The sequence below is a fragment of the Ostrea edulis genome, chromosome 8 (genome assembly GCF_947568905.1).
Source record: "Ostrea edulis chromosome 8, xbOstEdul1.1, whole genome shotgun sequence".
Lineage (NCBI taxonomy): Eukaryota > Metazoa > Mollusca > Bivalvia > Ostreida > Ostreidae > Ostrea > Ostrea edulis.
The window spans coordinates 52,610,172-52,635,350 of record NC_079171.1 but is presented as its reverse complement, the minus strand read 5'-3'; the positions used below and the strand labels follow the sequence as shown (position 1 = coordinate 52,635,350).

The 25,179-nt window shown below is 35.8% G+C and overlaps 2 protein-coding genes across 2 annotated transcripts in view; one reads left to right on the top strand and one right to left on the bottom strand.

Annotated features, from left to right (window-relative positions):
• LOC125661400 (uncharacterized) overlaps positions 1-966 on the top strand; it is a 24,881-nt gene extending 23,915 nt beyond the window's left edge. The window contains exon 11 of the mRNA XM_048893386.2: positions 1-966. This exon is cut by the window's left edge and continues 317 nt beyond it. Coding sequence (XP_048749343.2) covers positions 1-3 — 3 coding nt within the window. The 3' untranslated portion in view covers positions 4-966.
• Positions 967-7,066: 6,100 nt separating this feature from the next.
• LOC125661427 (uncharacterized) lies at positions 7,067-23,461 on the bottom strand. The gene is made up of 5 exons (XM_048893422.2): positions 22,883-23,461; positions 16,482-16,619; positions 13,371-13,500; positions 11,148-11,363; positions 7,067-8,707 (listed from the first exon to the last, which is right to left on the bottom strand). The coding sequence occupies exons 1-5, from the start codon at positions 23,293-23,295 to the stop codon at positions 8,486-8,488; spliced, it is 1,119 nt and encodes a 372-aa protein (XP_048749379.2). The 5' UTR covers positions 23,296-23,461; the 3' UTR covers positions 7,067-8,485.
• Positions 23,462-25,179: the final 1,718 nt, after the last annotated feature.

The window sequence follows — 25,179 nt, the reverse complement described above, 5'->3', positions numbered from 1 at the left end:
TGAATGCGTGATGTATTTCAGATATATATGTTAACAATTCATTTTCTCTTGTATAACAAAATCTGTTTTTCATTAGACTTTATCAACATTTCGTGTCGAATAAGTTCAGCTACCTGTATGTCGCGCCATATGACGTCATATGAACGGCGCAATAATATGTTTTGATCATTCGTTTCCATCTTTTGCTACCAAAATATTGCTCCACTTCGTATGAAAGTAAACTTTTCATCATGAATACATTAAATATAATTTTCTTAATTATATCATAAAGATTGAAAGTGATTTCTATTTTATTTCATACGATATGAATTAATTTGAGGGTAATTTACGCTCTTCTGCGGTTTATAAATGTAATACTGGCATGTAAATTCTCAACATCAGATCTAAGTAGAAATTACGTTCACTCACTTCAGACTGTCATAAAATACAGTGTCACAAATATAATGCAATACTTCAAATCAGGATATTTATATCCACATCGAATTACATTTCACTATGTATTCCTTCCGGGAGTTTTTCAAAGTTTATCTCTGTATCAAATAGAAAATAGTCAATGTAACATCCTAATGATAAAGTGATTATCTAAAATCACTAATATGTATCATCGTATTGTGGTCATCACGAGGGTCAACAAGGCTGGTACAAAGTCTTCTTGTACATAAAAACGTTCTTTAATGTATGGTTTACATTTGTTATTTTGTTTAGTTTATATCTTAAAGAATGATTTTGTAAATAGTTTTACTAGTTTATATGATTGTTTATTTTCCTGCAACATGTGTATATAGATTTATCTACCGCTCTGCATTTTCATTTCTAAAGATAACTTTTTCTATTTTTTTTTTTTTTTTGTACAATCTTTGGCACAAAATATTGATTAAATGAATAATCAGCAAACAGTTGTAAAATTGTTCTAGGCCACCAGGGTTTGTCCTCAAAAGAAAAGTCATCCATTAAAAGCTTCCATATTATGTTTGGTCAATTTTTATTGATGGTATTTTAGTGTACTTCATGGGACAAAATGATAATAGGCACGAGTATGAACAGTGCTGGGGGTTGCTTATTCAATTATACATTGTTCACCTGTAATGTTATGCAAGGAGAAAGCAATGCTGTAAAGAATATCCGTGTTTTCAAACAAAAGGGAACAGATTGTCAATTCTAAAAGGGAGCAGATTGTCAATTCTAAAAGGGAGCAGATTGTCAATTCTAAAAGGGAGCAGATTGTCAATTTTAAAAGGGAACAGATTTGTCAATTCTAAAAGGGAGCAGATTGTCAATTCTAAAGGGAGCAGATTGTCAATTTTAAAAGGGAGCAGATTGTCAATTCGAAAAGGGAACAGATTGTCAATTCTAAAAGGGAGCAGATTGTCAATTCTAAAAGGGAGCAGATTGTCAATTCGACTAAACGAATTATATATGGAGATTACGTCTTACTGAAATTTGTTTTTGTTCGACTCGATACAAATTAAGGCATTGCAATTATTTTTTGAAAATCAGATAATAAATTTAGCAGGGATTTTTGTTTTGAATTTTTGTTTTTTTAAAATCAAAATCAGCAATACGTATTAACCATGTAGAAATAAGAACTAAATCATTGTGTAATTATTATGCAAATTACTTGCCTTAAAAAGCGATATAATTCAATTGTCTGAACTGAGATACAAATTGCAATGATATGGGGGCATATAATTTTCTAAATAAAGCAAAATGTAAAATATCCCTCAAGAGGAGTATGCACGGTCTATGAAAATGTAAAACTATACAAATACTTCATGTTACGTCACATCTAGCGAAGGCGACTCATCTATAATAGTACCGCGGTATTGCAAGGTTATAAAACGAGAATTACAAAGAGAGGGCACTCTTAGGATACACTTTTATATGGAAATTTGAGGGTGTAAATTTGCAATGAACATTTGATTAAATAATGTGATGCTTTGTATGTTTAATCAAATATTAAGTTGTCTGTCCTCTGTTTATAAAATGTTCATACCTTCCATGGACTTTATTCATTAATTCAATACATGTTTGAGAAACCTTTTTTGAAAAAGCGAAGATAACAAAACAGTGATCACTCTCTTAACAGAGGTGGGATCATATGTCTAGGAGGAATAAGCATTCCCTATTGACCGGTCACTCTCGACCTGAGCCTTGTACTTTAATCTTGTAAACGGAGTAATCTGAAATCAAATTCACGAAATCATCCCGTTTGTCATTGATTTGAGTTCTTCTAAGAATACTATGATTATTTTTAAGAAAACGCGACAAGATAATATTTTCTTTATGGATATATGACATTCTCCTCGTCCCTAATCAAATGCACAACACGTATTATTCTAATGTGAGAGATTATCGCCAAACTATGAGAGATTATCGCCAAACTATGAGAGATTATCGCCAAGCTATCAAGAAAAAGCGACAAGATAAAGAGTTGTCCTACATCAGGAGAACTAGCCAAATCATCATCCCTGGAGTTTGGTCTTCCTGTGTATGTGTGAATTTTTATTTCATTATGTTGATGTAGCAAATTTTCCTGTCGAACTTTTATGCGTATTTCTGGAGGATACTCGTGACTTGTATGCGTATTTCTGGAGGACTCTCGTGACTTGTATGCGTATTTCTGGAGGATACTCTGACTTGTATGCGTATTTCTGGAGGATACTCGTGACTTGTATGCGTATTTCTGGAGGATACTCGTGACTTGTATGCGTATTTCTGGAGGATACTCGTGACTTGCAGCAAACATGAGCTATGATATACTGCGGAATCATTAGAATTCGTGGTGGCTCAATTTTCGTGGAATTCGTGGGTACCCCTCACCCACGAATTTACATTCTCAACGAATAAAGACAACTAGTATACAAAAATCTTACAAATATATAAATCCACAAAATTAAGCGTCTCCACGAACCCGTAAATATTCAGCAATCCACGAAAATTGGCCCCCACTAATTTAAATGATTCTACAGTATGCTAACTTTACAATAGACCTGGTAATATACCTCAAATATTTTTGGTACAAAAAAAAAGAACTGTGCCCAATGTAAAACTTATACGGTACCAATGTTGATGCACCAGATGCGCATTTCGACAAATAATGTCTCTTCAGTGATGCTCAACCGAAATGTTTGAAATCCGAAATAACTATGAAGTTTTAGAGCTAAATATAGCCCAAAACAGCGTGCCAAAAAAGTGGAGCCAAATTCGTCCAACGATAAGAGCTATGCATGAGGGAGATAATCCTTAATTTTGAAATGAATTTCTAAATTTTATAACAGCAATTAAATATACATCCGTATTTTCAAGCTAGTAACGAAGTACTTAGCTACTGGGCTGTAGAGACCCTCGGGGACTAGCAGTCCACCAGCAGAGGCCTCGACCCAGGGGTCATAATGTAAAACTTATACGGTACCAATGTTGATCCACCAGATGCGCATTTCGACAAATAATGTCTCTTCAGTGATGCTCAACCGAAATGTTTGAAATCCGAAATAACTATGAAGTTTTAGAGCTAAATATAGCCCAAAACAGCGTGCCAAAAAAGTGGAGCCAAATTCGTCCAATATATTACGAACAATTACTTATAATTGAGAAATGTTGCTTATGTCCTTAATTGCACATTTAGATGCAAACTGTAATCATCTTATCAAAAGGTTAGGATCTAAAGTATTGTGAACTTTAACCAGCATTTCTCCTCGTGTAAACCTATCTAATTATTCCATCAGTTCTGTTAAACGCGGAAGGATACAAGTTTTATACAATACTGAAAAGGAGACTTTAATATTCTTCTTAGGCTCTCCATCCATTGATATCAAAAGAAGGAAGGAAACCATCATACAGTTAAAGCATTTATGTTCATCACAGACACTGTTAATGATAAGTGTGTATCCAGGCAACTTAAGACTTGTCAGCACTGTTGTAATTTATGAATGATACGAAGTTTAAAAAGGGAGAGGGGCGAAGTGTCACGCGTCTTTACTTATTTACCACATGTTTACTTTTTTACCTAGTGAACATCACCCATTACATTATACAGTTATTCCATGTATATTTCGGAAACAGTCAAAACTATTGTCCTGGGGTAGTGGCGAAGACCCGGGAAACTGTTGTCTGAGGCCTTAGAGCGAGGACAACAGTTTCCCTGGTCTTCACCACTACTAAAGGGCTATAGTATACACCTATTTATTGGCTATGAGGACAATAGCAAGTTTATTGACCCAAAGACAGCAACTATTTCCGGAGCCACACCCTGTTGCTGTCTTGGGGGAGAAACTTGCTATTGTCCTCATAGCCAGTAAATACATGTAGGTGTATAATGTTTCCCTAGTAGGCATGGGACAATTGTTTTATTGCCTAATCTGCTAATCAGGCAATACATGTAGTTTCTCAGGTGATCGGGAAACAGTTCGTCACGTGATCGGATAATAGTGGGTCATGTGATGAATAGTTTCACCCCTGCTCTTTTTGTGTACCTTTCTCTGCTGATTAAAGTTGGAAAACAGAAAATAGTGACCGGTCGACAGGGGATGCTTACTCCTAGGCACCTGGTCTCACCTCTGGTGTGTCCAGGGGTCCGTGTTTGCTCAACTATCTATTTTGTGTTGATTATAGAAGTTATGAGATTGATCACTGTTCGTTATCTTCACCTTCCATCTATTTATATAGTAGATTAGGTAATATAACATTTTTAACATTATTACATTGTTTTCCTACGCCATTTGTGACGTCACAAACAAACGTCAAAGTTACGTAGTTTGTTTACAAAATATCAGAGCAAATTCCAAACAAATAACGGTAAAGTAAATGAATAACGGGTGGGGGGTGTAAACATGTGATAAAAAGAATCTTCAACGATTTGTAGTTTGACTTGATTTATACTCAATCAAGCCTCGGGGATAGAAAACACTACACACTGAATATAAATCATATCGAACCACAAACCTTTATTTATTCTTGTATTTATTTTGACATTTTTCTTACTTTTGGTATTAAAATGTAATCTCTACTAAACGCAATTTCTCTGGAATTCATTCAGATAAGACCTTTAAAACGGAGACTCTGTCGTGGCTAGTGCTTAAATGTTAATGATATATGCTACACCAGAGAAATTTGATGTAGATGAAAAGTGGAGGATGTGTACAATATATTGAAGCTGAAAATTTTCAAGTTTCTTTTGTCAAAAAATAGTTTTAATAGAAGATGATCTGGGAACAAATTTAAAATCCCAACTTAAATTGAACCGGCGACCTACAACTCAGCAGTCGGTATGCTAACCCACTGAGCTACTCAGCTAGGCATTTAATTTGGGAAGAAAAAGTCAAATATTGCTGATATTGATTTTTTTCCTCCATGTTTTTAAAAGAAGTCAGCCATTATGAAGATGTAGAGTACCTCCTTAAAAAACCCTCACAGCCGCGAACATGCATTGATTGAAAACAATTATCACACGGACAGAAATCAGACGAAGAAAACAAAACTTGCATCTAATGTCGTGACTTATTGCGGGAACTCCTCTCACGTGCCCACCTTCCGGACTATAAGATAATATACATTAAGCTGAACTACACCATGATAACAAACACGTGATTTCTTGGAAACACGTGACAATGTTCCGAAATAAATTTGAACTTCCTGAAATTTGTGAAACTAATTACACACGTCTTATATCAGTTCTAAAAATCTTCACGAGACATCTATAAATAGTTCATATCAAGAAGTGTTACTATGTAGTGGACAGTTTTAATTAAGAAATACAGCAAATGTATCTTATAAGAAATAACGTCGCTATCTAGAATTATAAATGTGGCCGAGATATATGTAAACTCTAAACTATTCATTGACGCAAACGAGTTAAAAGCTAATATATACGTATTTATGTAAATATACGATGATGGAGATGTGGTAACAAGATAAGAGGACTCAAGGTGGGTGTGTGACCGGTCGACAGGGGATGCTTACTCCTCCTAGGCACCTGATCCCTCCCCTGGTGTGTCCAGGGGTCCGTGTTTGCCCAACTATCTATTTTGTATTGCTTGTAGGAATTAGGAGATTGATCAGTTTGTCATCATCACTTTTCATCCATCAAAACTATTCTGATACATATTCAGAGTGTGTTTGTGTAAATTTGATGGTATGTGACATGCACTGCGTAGTTTTCACTAAAATTACAATGAAATGTAAAGATAACGAGCAGTGTTCAATCTCAATTCGTGTTGATGTAAAACCTGGTAAATAAAGGGACAATGCCAATAATTATATTAAAGAATAAATGACCCTGCTCCTCAAAATAAGATTTTTCTGATAAAAAATCACAGGATGTAGATTTGTTTGAAAATACATACATGTAATATAATTGAAGAAGTCAGATTTGTGGCAGCATAAGATAATTGTAGAAGTCAGATTTGTAGCAGTATAAAATAATTGTAGAAGTCAGATTTGTAGCAGTATAAGATAATTGTGGAAACAAGATTTATAGCAGCATAAGATAATTGTAGAATTCAGATTTGTAGCAGCATAAGATAATTGTAGGTCAGAGATGTAGCAGCGTAAGATAATTGTAGAATTCAGATTTGTAGCAGCATAAGATAATTGTAGAAGTTAGATTTGTGGCAGCATAAGATAATTGTAGAATTCAGATTTGTGGCAGTAGATGATAATTGTAGAAGTCAGATTTGTAGCAGCATAAAATAATTGTAGAAGTCAGAGTTGTAGCAACATAAGATAATTGTAGAAGTCAGAGTTGTTGCAGTGCGAGTTTACAAAGTATACATCGCGTTATTTGATCACAAATAAAATAAATTTAACAAAGTTATGAGATTGATCACCTTTTCATGTCAATACATATCTGATAAACACGATATATATGCTAGTATGCTTGAGATTTTAATATTGTTTAATGTCCCATTCGAGAATATATGACTTATATGGAGACGTCACCATTGCCGGTGGAGGGCTGCAGAATTTAGGCCTATGCTCGGCGCTTACTGCCTTTTAGCTGGGAAGGATCTTTATCATGCCTCGGTTTTTGCGGTCTCATCCGAAGGATATTCCAAGGAGTTATGATAGCTATGGTTACATTATTTATTAGCTACAAAATAATTTACACAATAAAATAACAAAACAACAGTACGAATAAAACCATGAAAAATATACCAAATCCTGCTTCTTAAATAACATCTGCAAAAGATAGTGATGTGGACTCCTGAACAAAGTCAAGTATTATCAGAAGCAGTAAAGAGTCCTATTTTGCATGTATTTATGTCATTAACACATCAAGAGCAGGCGCACTGCCTAACAACATGATACACCCATCTACAACTACACATACGAGATGCATGTTTGTATGCTTGATGTCACAAGCCGTGAAATTGCCAATTACAATTCCAAAATAAGGTCACAGTGATCCTTTCCTCGTTAGCAACATACCTTCCCCACCAAGATGCATCAGCTGACCAAGAGTAATGGTCCTACACCTCACAGTGTGATAGACAGCAACCAGGCACAATTCGGGTATGTATAGCTATAAAAATATAATTTGTTTCTTTAACAAACAAATGCCCCCTCCCACCCCCAAAATTGTAAGTGCTCCATATGAAAGAATGCTCACATATCCCATGATCCTACATTGCTTGACAATCCCTCACATAATGAATGGTAATGCTATGCATTACTGCAAGAACTGGACAGATGGGCTCGAAATTCTAACTACCAAAGGGGCATAACTCCCAGAAAAATTACTGAATCAGAATTTTCTGGGAATATCCACTTCTACAGAGTGTCCGTCCGTATTAACTACAAAGTTTCACAAAATTCTCTTAAGCGGCCTCAGAGGAGTTGCGCTGACAAGAACAGGACAGACTAGCTCAAAATTCTAAGCTCAAAAGGAGCATAACTGCCAGAAAAATTACTGAATTAAAATTTTCTGGAAATATGCATATCTAGATGGTGTGTCCTTATCAACTACAAAGTTTCACGAAATTCTGTTGAGCGGTCTCAAAGGAGTTGCGCTGACAAGAAAGTGACTGACGAACTGACAAACGGGTCAAAAACATTATACCATCTGCAACTTCATTGCATGGGATATAATTACATCATCCTTCCCTTAATGCACTGGATAGTATGGAGAAGAAAGCATGAGCAGTAACATACACAATATGAACGGTACTTTGTGCAGAGGAAAAAAGATACAAGAAAATATTCAAAATCGATGTCACCAATGTCATTGTTGTATATGATAGGAAACTAATGACTGTTACACTGAAATATCAGTAGGAAAGTGAGCATACCCTTTTACATGAAAGGTGAAGACAGAAAAAGATATTTATTCTTACACAGGAACTTCACACCATGTTCAACTGTTGCTCTTCAGAAGATTTTCAAAGGACTTTCCTTTATAATCCTACGTAAAACAGGTTCCTTTCCATGACTCACAACAAAATATTTCTGATTCCCATGACAATTTTAACATCATATTATGATTCTTTTATCAGCTATTTTTCATCATTGTAAACAACGGTATTCGATGTTCCAATATTGTCAGAGCCAGAATTGCTTTAACGATTTCCTTTCTGTCTTCTTCCAACAGGTAATTGTAACGTTTGCTGTGGTACAGAATGGGTCTCTCTTCCTCCTTTACTTTAAAGGATCCACGTGATCTTTTAATTGTGTCCATTGTTTCTCCTGCCACAAATAACCTTGAAAATGTCACCTGCAATGAAATATGAAGCCTTCTAGACAAACTCTTCACTGTTGTGATATGCTACATCTCCTCAGTTAGTGAAGCCTAAAGTACCTGTACGATGCATCTCCAAAAAAAAACGTTTTCATTAAAGGAAACTAAGTATTAACACAAGAGGCCCATGGGCCACATCGCTCATCTGAGTCACCTTAGTCCCTATCTAAAGATTTTTCCCGATATATTCGCATGTAAAACTTTCCTACCCCCAGGGACCATGATTTTTACAAAATTGAATCTGCACTATGCCAGTAAGCTTTCATGTAAATGTAAACTTCTTTGGCCCAATGGTTCTTGAAAAGAATGTTTGTAAAGATTTTCTCTATATACTAGTATACAAAACTTTGATCCCCCTATCGTGGCCCATCCTACCCCTGGGTGCCCATGATTTTAACAAACTTGAATATGCACTATGTCAGGAAACTTTCATGGAAATTTATACTTTCCTGGCCCAGTGGTTCTTCAGAAGACTTAATTAAAAGATTTTCTCTAAATATCTGCAGGAAAAACTTTCACCCCATATTGTGGCCCCACCCTACAACCGGGGGCCATGTTCTGAACAAATCTAAATCTACTTTATACCAGATTAAAAGTTAAAAGTTTATGGACAAACAGACGGATGACAGACAAAAGGCTATCAGAATATCTCACCTGAGCTGAGCTGAAGCTCAGGTGAGCTAAACAAGTGACAGTAATCTGTTTCTCAATAAAATTTCATCATCAGAAGTATGATGGAGGATCAGGTACCTACATATACAGAGCTCCAGATAATATCTTACCACAAAGAATATTTACTCCCTGATTTTCAAATCAATGAGTATTTTGCTTTTCAGAAAAAGTCTAAAATGTATTTTGTAATCTACTTATCTTTGCTGTTTTGCCACTAATACAGAATTGGATCATAATCATGTGACCAAGTGTCTCATATTAAATTTCAATACCTCCATGATCAATTCAAAAATCCCAATGACAATGAAGAGTTTTGATAAAAAGGACTACAAAGGATTTCCCCCCGTAAATATACAAGTATCAAATAAAGGCGCGACTCCCATTCTCACAAATGCTTTTAAATACTTATTGAGACAATGCTGTTAGAGCAGCGTTTCAGAAAACCTCTAAGTCTAAGTTTAATGGAAGAAGTATTGTTTATTCGGTGACATTTTCTGTGCCATGTTTTTAGCACCATGTTTTTATCATTTGTCCATGATTGATGATACAAGTTTGGTTTCCTGTGCTTTTGACCGCACACTACCTCTTTAAGAAAAAAATAGCTAAAACACATCAAAGATGTGTGTGACCGAATTGCAGTTTGGATTATGCACACTTGCATTCACAAAGTAAAAACATGCACGTATATATTTAATATAGATTATAAGTATGAAGCTTTGAATGGCTGCAATAGGTATTTAGTTTGATAATGACCTTGACCTTTGGATTTCAAAAGCAACATGAATCTTGACTGTCATTAGGATTTGAAGTCTGATAAACATGCACCAGCAAGTACATGTATAAAAGTTAGAGGCAAGCTCAAATCTACAGTATATAGTGAAAAAGAGATCTTGACCTTTGGACTTCAAAATAAATAGGAATCTTCCTCTTTTGTGCTTTTGCCGGAAGTCTGACAAAGATGCACCAAATAGTATGAAAGTTAGAGACCGGACAAGCTCAAATCTATAGCATTTAGTGACAAAGTGACCTTGACCTTTGACATTTTGACCTTAAATAAATAGGAACCTTCCTCTTTTGGATGTGATCATGTTATGTAAGTCTCACAAAGATGCACCAAAAAGTATGAAAGTTTTAGACCTGACAAGCTAATTGTGGATGCTGCCCGCCGACTGGACGCCGGTCCGTCGTCAATTTAAAAGCCGAGATTTGCTACGCAACTCAGCTATAAGTATAATAATTAGGCCTATATAGTTGTTTTGAGTTAACTCTTCCAAACTTTCAAAACTGATTGTCATCAAAATGTATTTTATAGCGCTATTTCATGTATGATCAAACCCTGGGCTAACCTCCATTCATATGAATAAATAATTCATATTTATATCATACTACATGTATCACAAGTACACATTCCTTTGGGGGTGTAAAGCGTATTTAAATTCGCTAATGTGTAATTGTACTTAAATACATATTTGGTAAAATTCAAAGAGTATATACGCTGATACGCATCTTATCTGGAGCTCTGCATATGTGTACATATGTATATTGCTCTATGCGAAACTCATACCCATTCTAAATGTGTATCTCCAGGAACAGAGCCGGTTAGTGATGTCGATATGCATGTACATCATCATTTGTAGAATTTACAGCACGTACATACAACTTCCATGCTGGGTAGACTGAGTGACATAATTACTAAATCTACTAAAATTATGGTCAGTAATTTCAAACCAATTGATGGACCTACAAAGGTTTTCTCCACAGTCATCCCAAGTATCGCCTCTTTACAAATTGAATTGTGTAAGTAGGTCAGGAGTTGTCCGACATGTTGGGCTGGTAGTCCGTCTGGTAGACTTGTGTTCTCCTTAGCGACTGGGAGATCTTCTGAGGTGTTGTCTGTCCTTCTTAACTTAGGAGCTGTTGGTCCCACATCTATGTCTGCAGAACAACATTCCTTTGTAACCTTGAATGAAATTGTATCCATTAGATGACAAAGCAATGTACAGACTTATCACAAAAAGCAACAAAGTGTTGTAACATATATATGGGGCGCGCTTTACAAAAGAACTTACGACTTACGACCTACTTTACATTCTGGAATTTTCCAGTTTATTGTAAGATCATTCACTCCGAATGCAAAATATCTTTCAAAAAAATGTTGAAAATTGAGCCTAAAAAAAGGTTTACTTCATTCACTCAAAGTAATAACAGTGTAATACAATTTAAGACTTGTGACTTTGTCGTAAGATGTTTTGTAAAATGGGCCGAAGATCTGGCGGTACTGTGTGTACCTCCTGTAAAGGTCAGTAAGATATACACCAGATCTGGCTGCACTATGTGTACCTCCTGTAAATATGGGAGTCAGTAAGAGTAGCAATTACAGACTATAATGTAAACAAATACCTGTATACTCGGCTTACCCGCCTATACGTTTGTTCGCCTACAAGTCCGTTGTATATTTTTTAGGTTATTTTTTTAGGGATTTGCCATTGACCCGCTTATAAGCTGGTATAACTTTTTGCAAGAACTGATTGACAAATCAATGCTCCAGCGTTTTCACCTCTGTTTCAAATAATATTTTGAGAAATGTGCTGATATTTTTTTCATTTTTTCAAAAGATCACTAATATACACTTAAGATAAATAAAATCATTAAAATATGTAAATACTTGATTAATGTTTGATTGGACATATAATATTACTTTAAGCATAATCTTAGAATACCTTGATAATATACGTCCATTCAAATGTTAATCATGATAATCATGTAGAGAGTTGTTGAAAAAATACTATACTTTATGCCGTCCATAAAAATACTAATCTTCTTAGGACTCGCCTATAAGTCAGATATATAGAGTTTTGAATCAAATTTTAACTCCAAAAAATCCAATATATACTGTAAAAAATACTTAAAAATTTTGCTGACATTTTACAAATTTTATGATTTTAATGCTAGATAAACTCAATGAATTAAAATGCAATCTTCAGGTTTTCAACAATTAAAGTAATTTCAAGTTTTACCAAAAAATGTGAAAAGCTAATGTTCCTTTCAGCCGTGAATATCAAATTGAAGTAATTATATTTACTTGTATTTAACACTTAGATATATCCAGCACCTTGTCTCGTTCAGATTGGATTTTTTGTTCTCTGGATGCTGTCAATAATCAGACAAATACGTCTTAGAAGGGAAGGAGGGCCATAAAATTACATAATTTGAATCAGCTAACTATTATCTATCTGAATCTGCTAAAAAATGAAAATTGGTATAAATTGCCATATGGACCTTTTTGTTGTGGGTGCAATCATTTCATTTCATGGCAGGGGTGCGTATAAACCAGACATGATTTTGTGGTATAAACAAAAAGTAGGAAATGGGTTGCAAAGCCGGGGGTCTGGGGGCCGCTCAAGGCATTTGCAACCAGCTAAAGAGTAGTTGATGTCCTTGTTGCAAGCTAGACATCTAGCTATCCCCTTTTCGTCAATTTTTCTTATAAACTCGCCAACAAGATGACCATCTACATTTTTCCCCAGCCATTCCCAAAGCCATCCGTTTTTAACTCCTTTGTCAACCTCTAAATTCTTGCAAGTCTCTCTCTCAACAACACGTGAACTCATGTTTAGAAGTTAACCATTCTGCACTGAAAATAAATGGTGTAACGACATCAACCAATCGTATTTCGTCTTTCATGAGTCAATACTGATTCCTTCAATCAAAGCGAGGTTTGCATACATTGTCAGTGACTAGTATTGAAACCGAAGTCGGTGACCGGAAAATCCGGATTTGCCAATTTTGCAAAAAAGTCGGAGTTTCTTTTTGAAAGTCGGATTACCACAAAGGAAAAGTCGGATTTCCGATTTAAATCGGCAAAAAAACATGTCTGATAAACTCATCTGAGGCAAGGACTTTAAAACAAAATATGTATGTTTGATTAACTGCAATCCACTTTACAATACATGTACATATACAGTACCTCACAAACCGCCATATAATTTTTTTGATTCACGACCCCTCCTCTTCGACTTAAGCACAGAATATCCGCCTGCGCTGAAACCTTCTCTCCAAATATTTCTGCAGATTCCGAGTTCAATTCAGGCTGTGCCCTGAAACAAAATGAAATTTTAGATATGCTGGAACACGACATCTAAGACAATAGTACCTGACCAGTGAGTGGAATACAACTAGAACACTTCTAACAGGGTACAACAGATGGAGGTCAATAATGTAAAAGTAGTTACTTATGTGTAGGAAAAATTTACACTAAATACGTAGTTCACATAATAAGTGCGTACCCCCACGCATATAGTTATAAATATTTGATGTGATGTATATCATATTCAGTTACTCATGCACTTAACCTCCAGCGTAAATAACAACTTTTTGAGAAGTGAATTTTGCCCATTGAAGAATAATAACATCCTTTGACATGAAAAGGAACTCTGATTTCTTAAAAGCAATTAATGTAAGTACAAAAGGAACTCTGATTTCTTAAAAGCAATTAATGTAAGTACAAATGGAACTCTGATTTCTTGATAGCAATTAATGTAAGTACAAAAAGAACCCTGATTTCTTAAAAGCAATTAATGTATTAGTACAAAAGGAACTCTGATTTCTTAATAGCAATTAATGTAAGTAAAAAAGGAACTCTGATTTCTTCAGAGAAATTAATGTAAGTACAAAAGGAACTCTGATTTCTTAAAAGCAATTAATGTAAGTACAAAAGGAACTCTGATTTATTGATAGCAATTAATGTAAATACAAGACGATACATCTTGCAGTAGAGCGTCTAATATTTCAAACGAAATTTCAAGAACTCTTGAGTTTGACCTTTGACCGTGTGACCTCAAATTCAATAGAGGTCATTTTTTCCTCACAATGTATCAGTGTAGCAAATTCAATGTCCGTCAAAGAAACTTTTCTTAAGATATTGAGCAGACAGTACCTTCCTATGTCCAGAGCCATCTGATTAAAATCAGCTCCTCGATCCGCTCTTCTTTTTTATGTCGCTACACAACATGTCATGTAGCAACATAAGAAAAAAAGGAGTTGATCGAGGAGCTGATTTTAATCAGATTGCGTCCAGAGTGGATTGACCCTTGACCTTTAACCTGAAAATCAAAACGGGTCTTCTTCTCATAACCAACCCACATATGAAATCATTATGATCAAGTGAATGGTTCTCAAGATATTGAGTGGACAACAGGTGGTCTATAAACTGACAGACGGGTACAAAGCAATACGCCCCTCTTCTATGAAAGGGAACATAAAAAGTCCGGAAAATTGGGTGTAACAAAAGGACGGACAAGGGTAAAAGTATATGGAGAGGGGCAAAAAAAGGTCGTGTTGATGTAATCAATGCATGCTGAGAAAGCACAGCTGCAGGGTCTAGCAGTGTAAGCAAAGATAAGATCTCAAGCAGTGTGAGTGTAGATAAGATATCTAGCAGTGTGAGTGTAGGTAAGATCTCTAGCAGTGTGAGTGTAGATAAGATATCTAGCAGTGTGAGTGTAGATAAGATATCTAGCAGTGTGAGTGTAGATAAGATATCTAGCAGTGTGAGTGTAGATAAGATCTCTAGCAGCGTTAGTGTAGATAGGATCTCTAGCAGCGTTAGTGTAGATAGGATCTCTAGCAGTGTGTGTGTAGATAAGATCTTTAGTAGTGTGAGTGTAGGTAAGATCTCTAGCAGTGTGAGTGTAGATAAGATCTCTAGCCATGTGAGTGTAGATAAGATCTCTAGCAGTGTGAGTGTAAGATCTCTAGCAGTGTGAGTGTAAGATCTCTAGCAATGTGAGTGTAAGATTTCTAGCAGTGTGAGTGTAAGATCTCTAGCAGTGTGAGTGTAAGATCTCTAGCAGTGTGAGTGTAGATAAGATCTCTAGCCGTGTGAGTGTAAGATCTCTATCAGTGTGAGTGTAAGATCTCTAGCAGTGTGAGTATAGATAAGATATCTAGCAGTGTGAGTGTAGATAAGATCTCTAGCAGTGTGAGTGTAAGATCTCTAGCAGTGTGAGTGTAAGATCTCTAGCAATGTGAGTGTAGATAAGATCTCTATCAGTGTGAGTGTAAGATCTCTATCAGTGTGAGTGTAAGATCTCTAGCAATGTGAGTGTAAGATTTCTAGCAGTGTGAGTGTAAGATCTCTAGCAGTGTGAGTGTAGATAAGATCTCTAGCAGTGTGAGTGTAGATAAGATATCTAGCAATGTGTGTGTAGATAAGATCTCTAGCAGTGTGAGTGTAGATACGATCTCTAGCAGTGTGAGTGTAGATAAGATATCTAGCAATGTGTGTGTAGATAAGATCTCTAGCAGTGTGAGTGTAGATACGATCTCTATCAGTGTGAGTGTAGATAAGATCTCTAGCAGTGTGTGTGTAGATAAGATATCTAGCAGTGTGAGTGTAGGTAAGATCTCTATCAATGTGAGTGTAAGATCTCTAGCAGTGTGAGTGTAGATAAGATCTCTAGCAGTGTGAGTGTAGATAAGATTTCTAGCAGTGTGGATGTAGATAAGATCTCTAGCAGTGTGAGTGTAGGTAAGATCTCTAGCAGTGTGAATGTAGATAAGATCTCTAGCAGTGTGAGTGTAGATAAGATTTCTAGCAGTGTGGATGTAGATAAGATCTCTAGCAGTGTGAGTGTAGGTAAGATCTCTAGCAGTGTGGATGTAGATAAGATCTCTAGCAGTGTGAGTGTAGATAAGATCTCTAGCGGTATGAGTGTAGGTAAGATCTCTAGCAATGTGAGTGTAGATAAGATTTCTAGCAATGTGAGTGTAGATAAGATCTCTAGCAGTGTGAGTGTAGGTAAGATCTCTAGCAGTGTGGATGTAGATAATATCTCTAGCAGTGTGAGTGTAGATAAGATCTGTAGCAATGTGAGTGTAGATAAGATCTCTAGCAGTGTGAGTGTAGATAAGATCTCTAGCAGTGTGATGTAGATAATATCTCTAGCAGTGTGAGTGTAAATAAGATTTCTAGCAGTGTGAGTGTAGATAAGGTCTCTAGCAGTGCGAGTGTAGGTAAGATCTCTGTCTTATAACAAATAACGGGGAGAGAGAGTTAAGGAGATTTTGTAAAGCTTACATGACTTGGATTCCAAACATCTGAAGAAATTGTTCGAATAAACATTGATATTTGGCCTCAGAAATGCCTCGCTGCCTCTCCCTCAGGGTATACCACAAACTATATCCGAACTTTTTAGCAAAGGCCAGGTACTTCAATCTACAAATACAAGAATTGTCTGTCAGATTTAAATATGCATTGGTTATATACGAACATATGTTGGTTCTATTCAAACTATTTAAGAATATAGTTAACAGTTAATTTCTTGCACCTGCATGTACAAGGAAAGAGCTGGGTATGGTAAGCATAAAAATCGACCAAGTTTTCCAATTTCTTCCAATTGAATATATGAGGTGTCCACAACCTGCCACTGTCAGACCACATTATAGGGTGCCCACAACCTGCCACTGTCAGACCACATTATAGGGTGCCCACAACCTGCCACTGTCAGACCACATTATAGGGTGCCCACAACCTGCCACTGTCAGACCACATTATAGGGTGCCCACAACCTGCCACTGTCAGACCACATTATAGCGTGCCCACAACCTGCCACTGTCAGACCACATTATAGGGTGCCCACAACCTGCCACTCTCAGACCACATTATAGGGTGCCCACAACCTGCCACTGTCAGACCACATTATGAGGTGTCCACAACCTGCCACTGTCAGACCACATTATAGGGTGCCCACAACCTACCACTGTCAGACCACAATATAAAGTGCCCACAGCCTGCCACTGTCAGACCACATTATAGGGTGCCCAAAACCTACCACTGTCAGACCACAATATAAAGTGCCCACAACCTGCCACTGTCAGACCACATTATAAAGTGCCCACAACCTGCCACTATCAGACCACATTATAGGGTGCCCACAACATGCCACTGTCAGAACACATTAAGAGGTGCCCACAACCTACCACTGTCAGACCACATTATGAGGTGGTTACAACCTGCCACTGTCAGACCACATTATGAGGTGGTTACAACTTGCCACTGTCAGACCACATCATAAAGTGCCCACAACCTGGCACTGTCAAACCACATTAGTTTTTCCTTTATCTCAAATAGTTTTCTTTTAAGAGTAAGTTTAATATAGCATTGTTTCCTATAAAAAATTGTCATGATGTCGATGTTTATAGACAATATGTCTTGGAAAAGTGACAAGCAAGAAGATTATGTGTAGGTATAAATGGTTTACATTTATAAATCTCTAAAGATCTTTTCAATTAAATGGGTTATTCCAGTTCTAAATAAAATTGAAAGAAATCTACACAATAGGGGAACACTTTTATCTGGTCTTAATTGTGGAATTAGAAATTGAAACACCATTTCATAAAAACGCAGCATAAATGATTTAATCATGCATGCATTCCAGCTGAGACCACAATACCCTTCCTCAAAACTACATTAAGACGAAGCTTAGAGCAAACAGCTAAGATTTTTAGTCAGGATTCTTATAAACAAAGCTATATACATTATTACTAAAGATTTAGAGTTAGAGATGGGGGGTGAGCCGGGGTCCTTGGTTGTTTGGTTGGAGGCTCTTTTTCTGTGTCATTTATATAAGATAGAGATTGGTGGGTCAAGGGTAATGCACTATAACTTAAATGTAAACAATGGAGGAAATATGAACCACTAAGAAATATTCTTCTCCAGAAGGGTTTGACATTAACAGAGTTCTTGAAAAGTGTCGGTAATGTCGGATTATCCGATAAAAGTAGTAAATGTCCGACACAAATTATTTAATTGTCGGTACTGATGGCCGATAAAAGATCGGGATCGAAGTCCGTTTTTTACCGGGAAAAATGGCGGCCATGTGGCCCATAAATTTTCAAACCGATGCTAAATCCGGCAAGACATTGAAACGTAAACGTGAAGAATCTGTTATGAGAACTACAAGGAGAAAAGAAACCGGGAATCTGGGAGACAATGACTTTTGCTTGATGCGGTTTTACCTATTACTAGGTGACACCATCTGCTCAAAGTCGCGAGACCAACTACACCCGGGCCAAAGTGAGAGAGAGTAATTTAAACGATTGCAGAGGAAGATGAGAAAGAAGTTGAGATGAATAGACAGGATAGAGAGAAAAGTGGAGGGTGAGAGAGAAGTGGAGGATGGGACAGAAGTGGAGGATGAGAGAGAAATGGAGGAAAAACGTGACTCGGTGAATTGAAGAAGATTCAGAGTGTGAGGAAGATGCGAAAGGGTATGAAAGGAAAATTTATGAACGTATAGCTGAGATGGAGATTGAATACAATAACACATGTAGTTGATTATAAATAAAATTTATAAAAACCTCAAAAGCAATGCATTTTTTTCTAGACTGACAAAATTTTGTTTGGGCTGACACTATTTCTAACAGTATCGGACCAAATGTCTGACACTTCAAAAGAAATTTCAAGAACTCTGCATTAACTTTTTTGAGGGGCTACTTCAAATGATTTTTGCTCTAGAACTGACCTTACATCCACTAGCCTGACCAACTTTCCAGAAAAAATCTGATAGATTCTCCATATCTAAATATCCAATTTAAATGACAAACGTTAAGTTTGAATTAAAATGCATTTATAATTGTCTCAAAAATATTTTTATAGTCTCATCATTCAATTTGATGCTTTTATTTTCAAAGGTATTTTCAGTTTCTATAAATTCTTACCAGCACAGAAATTCTTTGATCCATTTAGAATAAAATGACCTCAATCTTTTTTAAAAAAAAAATTCTATTTGATAAGCCCTGCTTTAATGTTTCTTCCCAACGTTTTCCTTTTTTCTCTTTCTTAGGACATCTTTTGCTTTCCTTGAGGACAAGAAGTCGTATTTAAATACAGACACTCCCGCACATATGTAAACACCGAAAACTTGCTTTTTACAACGTAATCTATTAATTTGATAAATACTTTCTTATATTCAATTCAAATGAACTGTTTTGTTTTTTAATGAAAATGAATTCAATAATTCTATTTATCCAAAACATAATTTTACACACATTAACATTGACGTGTAGATGTCGTAGAACATCACTTCCGACCGCGACTTATTAGAACTAAAAATAGAGTCAGATTATGTCATCATACGATTCAAAATTGCTCGCAAACTCTTTACAGTTTTTTTTTTTAAGAATAAAATATCTTATGATTTAAAGTAAAGTTTCTGAAATTTGTTTATTTTTACAACACGGCCTGTGGGACTAGTAAATCAATGACACATGTAGTGATGTGGATAAATTAGCATTCTGTGGTAATGACGTGTGGATAAATTAGTATTCTGTGGTAATGACGTGTGGATAAATTAGTATTGTGTGGTAATGACGCATGTAGTGATGTGGATAAATTAGTATTCATTGGTAATGACATGTGGATAAATTAGTATTCTGTGGTAATGACGTGTGTAGTGATGTGATAAATTAGTATTCTGTGGTAATGACATGTGTAGTGATGTGATAAATTAGTATTCTGTGGTAATGACATGTGGATAAATTAGTATTCTGTGGTAATGACATGTGTAGTGATGTGATAAATTAGTATTCCGTGGTAATGACATGTGTAGTGATGTGATAAATTAGTATTCTGTGGTAATGACATGTGGATAAATTAGTATTCTGTGGTAATGACATGTGTAGTGATGTGATAAATTAGTATTCTGTGGTAATGACGCATGTAGTGATGTGGATAAATTAGTATTCTGTGGTAATGACGCATGTAGTGATGTGGATAAATTAGTATTCTGTGGTAATGACATGTGTAGTGATGTGGATAAATTAGTATTCTGTGGTAATGACATGTGGATAAATTAGTATTCTGTGGTAATGATGCGTGGATAAATTAGTATTCTGTGGTAATGACATGTTTTGTGAAGCTTCATGATGTAGAAAGAGACAACATACTATTAGATTGGAGTAAAAGATTTGTTTGTGGTTCAAATTTCCTCCATTGTTTAGGAAGAGGGCCTATATAGGCTATGCTTGTTGTGAGATCATTTTGAGTTCATCAATATAATGTTTAAATTCACAGCTCCTGTCTCTGAATCTTAATATTTTCATCTGGACTTTTACATTACTTATCAATTGAAGCTCCTACACAACCTACATAAAACCAGCCATACTTACACGTCTATTTCCATATTTACACGTCTATTTCCATATTTACACGTCTATCTCCTTACTAGGGGTGAAACGATGCATCGCGATGCGACCGAATCGCGATGTAGTGGCCTCGATTCGATGTTCGATTTATTCGGGGTCTGTTTCGGTTCGAGACGGTTCTAAAATCATTGTACACATTGCTCTTGATAACACGGTTTCTGATTAGCCAATGGAATTGAAAATTGCCCAATCAACATACGAGTAAACTTTGCTGTATCAAAATGGACACAGTCGAGTTGAAAAATGCACCCCCAATGTATAAATCCTGGGTATGGCAACATTTCGGCTTTAGGACTTGTAAGTGATAAGAGTGTAGTTCTTTGTTAAACGGTTTTACATTATGTAGAATTTATTTGCAGAGAGCAATAAATACAACGAAACCTAAAAAATCTTAGCATTATACAGTTCTGAATATGGTACATGCTATTGTATCGAATCGAAAATCATCGAATCGAGACTAAAATATCGAAAATCGAATCGAATCGAGAAGGTACTGTATCGTTTCACCCCTACTCCTTACTTACACGTCTATTTTCCTTACTTACTTTTCTATTTCCTTACTTACACATCTATTTCCATACTTACTTACACGTCAATTTCTATACTTACACATCTATTTCCTTACTTACACGTCTATTTTTATACTTACACGTCTATTTTCTTACTTACACATCTATTTCCTTATTAATTACACATATATTTCCTTACTTACACGTCTATTTCTTCACTTACACGTCTATTTCCATACATACTTACACGTCTATTTCCTTACTTACACGTCTATTTCTATACTTACACATCTATTTCCTTACTTACACGTCTATTCCCTTACTTACATGTCTATTTCCATACATACTTACACGTCTATTTCCTAACTTACATGTCTATTTCCATACATACTTACACGTCTATTTCCTTACTTACACGTCTATTTCTATACTTACACGTCTATTTCCATACTTACTTACACGTCAATTTCTATACTTACACGTCTATTTCTATACTTACAAGTCTATTTCTATACTTACAAGTCTATTTCCTTACTTACAAGTCTATTTCCTTACTTACACAGGGTTCCAAATTACCGCTCGCCCACTCGCATTGGCGACTAAACCTTGCTTGTGGGCACCCAAAATTTCCGTTGTCATCGCCCACTTGGCGACCATAATTGTCCGATCAACATTTTTCTTTCCGACCGATCCGAGTCCTATTATGATTGAAGTTCAATTTCCGGTTGAGGTTTTGCCACTTGGCGAGACATTCCTGTGGTATCAAATCTTCCAAAATGTACTTACACCAGAAGTTGAACAACGCTAGGGTTACTTCAAACGAAAAGAAAAGGTCTGCTTTTACCAAAGTGGAAAGAAGGGGAGAATATGGTTTGATAACGGCGAAAAGGGGATGACGTGACGTGTGTACAAAACATGACACGAAAGGTCCAGTCATTGTGACAGCTTGCCCAAGTTATAAACTTGACAGCATCGTAAAGCTGAGAAATTTTGAAATCACATAAAAAGTCGGAAGAAACGTGTGTTAAAGTCAGACGCCACGAAAATAATAAAGTCCATGAACTCTAATATTTTTGCTAGGTTGACGGATTGAGAGTGGAAATGAGAGAGAGGTATTCGAAAGAATTACGGAGAAGGAAACAGAATTTAAATATTGATATTTTATTTTTTAAATAAATTGCAACGTGACCTGATATTTCTTTTTTCTTGTAAAGAAACCATGGTATTCAATTTCATGATATGTGTGGGTTACTGAAATTTCATGTGGGCTAACAGTATTTCTTATTAAGGGGCCCACTTGGCACGTCCATTTCCTTATTTACATGTGTATTTCCTTACTTACACGTCTATTTCTTTACTTACACATCTATTTCCATACTTACACATGTATTTCCATACATACTTACATGTCTATTTCTATACTTACATGTCTATTTCCATACTTACTTACACGTCTATTTCTATACTTACACATCTATTTCCATACTTACTTACACGTCTATTTCCATACTTACACTTGTATCTATTTCCATACTTACACGTCTATTTCCATACTTACACGTCTATTTCCTTACTTACACATCTATTTCTATACTTACACGTCTATTTCCATACATACTTAGTTACTTACACGTCTATTTCCTCACTTACACATCTATTTTCTTACTTACACATCTATTTCTTTACTTACACGGCTATTTCCTTACTTACTAATTCCCTTACTTAATGTCTATTTCCATACTTACACGTCTATTTCCATACTTACACATCTATTTCCTTGAATGGTACTTTCATCTTTAGTGTGTTTGGGTCTTCGTCCGAGTCCAATGAGAGATTGTGCACGCGAATATCGAACAAACTATCACAATCAAAATATCCCACACAGGAAAGATTGGAACCAAGTTCAGCCACTGCCTCCTCAAGTTCATCAACTTCTTTAGGAAACAGGAGAGCTAGATCTGACATGTGCTCAGTTACCATTTCAAACGGTAGTTTATGTGCATAACGTAGTCCAAGTCTATAGACTAAACTTTGAGTCCAGTCACCAGTGCTGGAAGGGACGTCATTTTCTGTGGAACAGAGAGAAGACGATGATTGGGATGATTCTTTTACAATACTAGGCTGATAATCCAATTCATCAGAACTCCGAGAACTGCAACTAGCAGATTTTCCTGCCATCTTTAGAATCGTAAATACTTAGATCTATACTGTCATAATGCACAAGATTGCTAGATGCTAAGCACTGTACATCGTATGATTATCGTTATGATCAAAACCGTAAAAGCGTCAATTTTCCCGCAACAAACTAGATTTATCGCTTATCTTCGCCTCCAACATCGAACCCGACCGTATATAACTCGTGTCCTACAAGCTTCTATTTAAAGGCTCGTTAAAACACCTCTTAGGAAATATGATTTCTCCATCGAAAGAGTGATACAAGCTCTCAAGTGTTGTATATGATTTCTTTGTGATTTATCCCGAAATGATAAAAAAGTTGTTTGGTTTCCAAATTTTGCTGTGATTTGATGCATGATATGAATACCTAACCACAGGTACTTCACGACATTATACTCATTTAAATTTATATTTTAGTATAAGACAGAGACATATATATCTGGTATCTATGTGTTTCTGAGTAGAGGTATTTTGAAGGATTTAAATCACCACGAATCTTTAATGTTAAATAATGATGAAAGTGAAGTAGATGAAATTCACATGACTGGTAAATAATTAGAAACTGACTTTTTTGCGCTTGATACTTTTTTGAGGAGTTATCTACCCTTTATCAAAATAAGAAAAATCTCCTTGTCTAAATATGTGTGTGGTAAATTATTAATTTTATTTGATGTTTTCATAAAGAGAAAGTGTAAGCAACTTTCTACCATGCGATTTGTATGAAAATGTAAATTTTCTTTAAAATGTTTTAACAAAACATGCTCTTCCTATATACTTCATTGTTTAAAATCTAAGTGAGGTAAATCAAACAGTAAAAAGTTTGAAAATTCCTATGGGGGATTATTTTTATTTGATGAAAACAAAAATCACACCTTCCATTTACCAGATATGAAATATGGTCGTTATACATTGAATAGCTTACAAGTAAATGCGCTTTTATATATGGATATGCTTGTTACGGAGGGGTACTTCACGCCACTGCGTTTTTATATGTTTATATAGCAGGGGCACTTCACGCCATTGCACTTTTTTATGCTTATTACGGAGGGGTACTTCACGCCATTGCGCTTTTTTATGCTTATTACGGAGGGGTACTTCACGCCATTGCGCTTTTTTATGCTTATTACGGAGGGGTACTTCACGCCATTGTGCTTTTTTATGCTTATTACGGAGGGGCACTTCACGTCATTGCGCTTTTATAAGCTTATTGCGGAGGGGCACGTCACGCTATTGTGTTTTTTATGCTTCCTGCGGAGGGGTTACTCCCTGTCACCACAGGTTTTGGATATGTGCAGTGCCTGAGGTCTTTGACCACATTTCCACTCTATTTAGCTCAGTAGATATAGATGTTACAAATACGTACAAAACTGCGCCGAGCGATTCAGGTTGCAACCATGGCATGTTTCATTTCCCGCTCTGTACTGAGATTGAAAAATGAATTCTTAGAAAGAACTTTTCTCTAAATATAAAACTGGCCCATTTTTTTTTCTTCTGTTATCATAACACTTTGTATTTTTCAACCGGTCTACATTGGTCATCGTTAAGAAAGTCTGAAACTGGGCGACGAAGATATATCATTCAGTCGGGTTCTTGTGTAAAACATTTCATTCATACTTCATTTTAACTATTTACGTGAGTCTTTATCTTCATTTCTTTACTTCAAAAATGCTGCACTCTTAAACACATTGACATTACATAATGATTAGTCTTAATTTTCATAAATTTTAATTTGGTTTTATAATCAATATAATTTACATATTGATTATGAGTAAAAACACAATCAACAATATTGCACGATGAATAAAATTTAGATAAAGTATCTACTTTGCACATTCAATGTTTTTCTGTACTTTAGAATAAGCCAGTATTTCATTTCGGGAACGACAT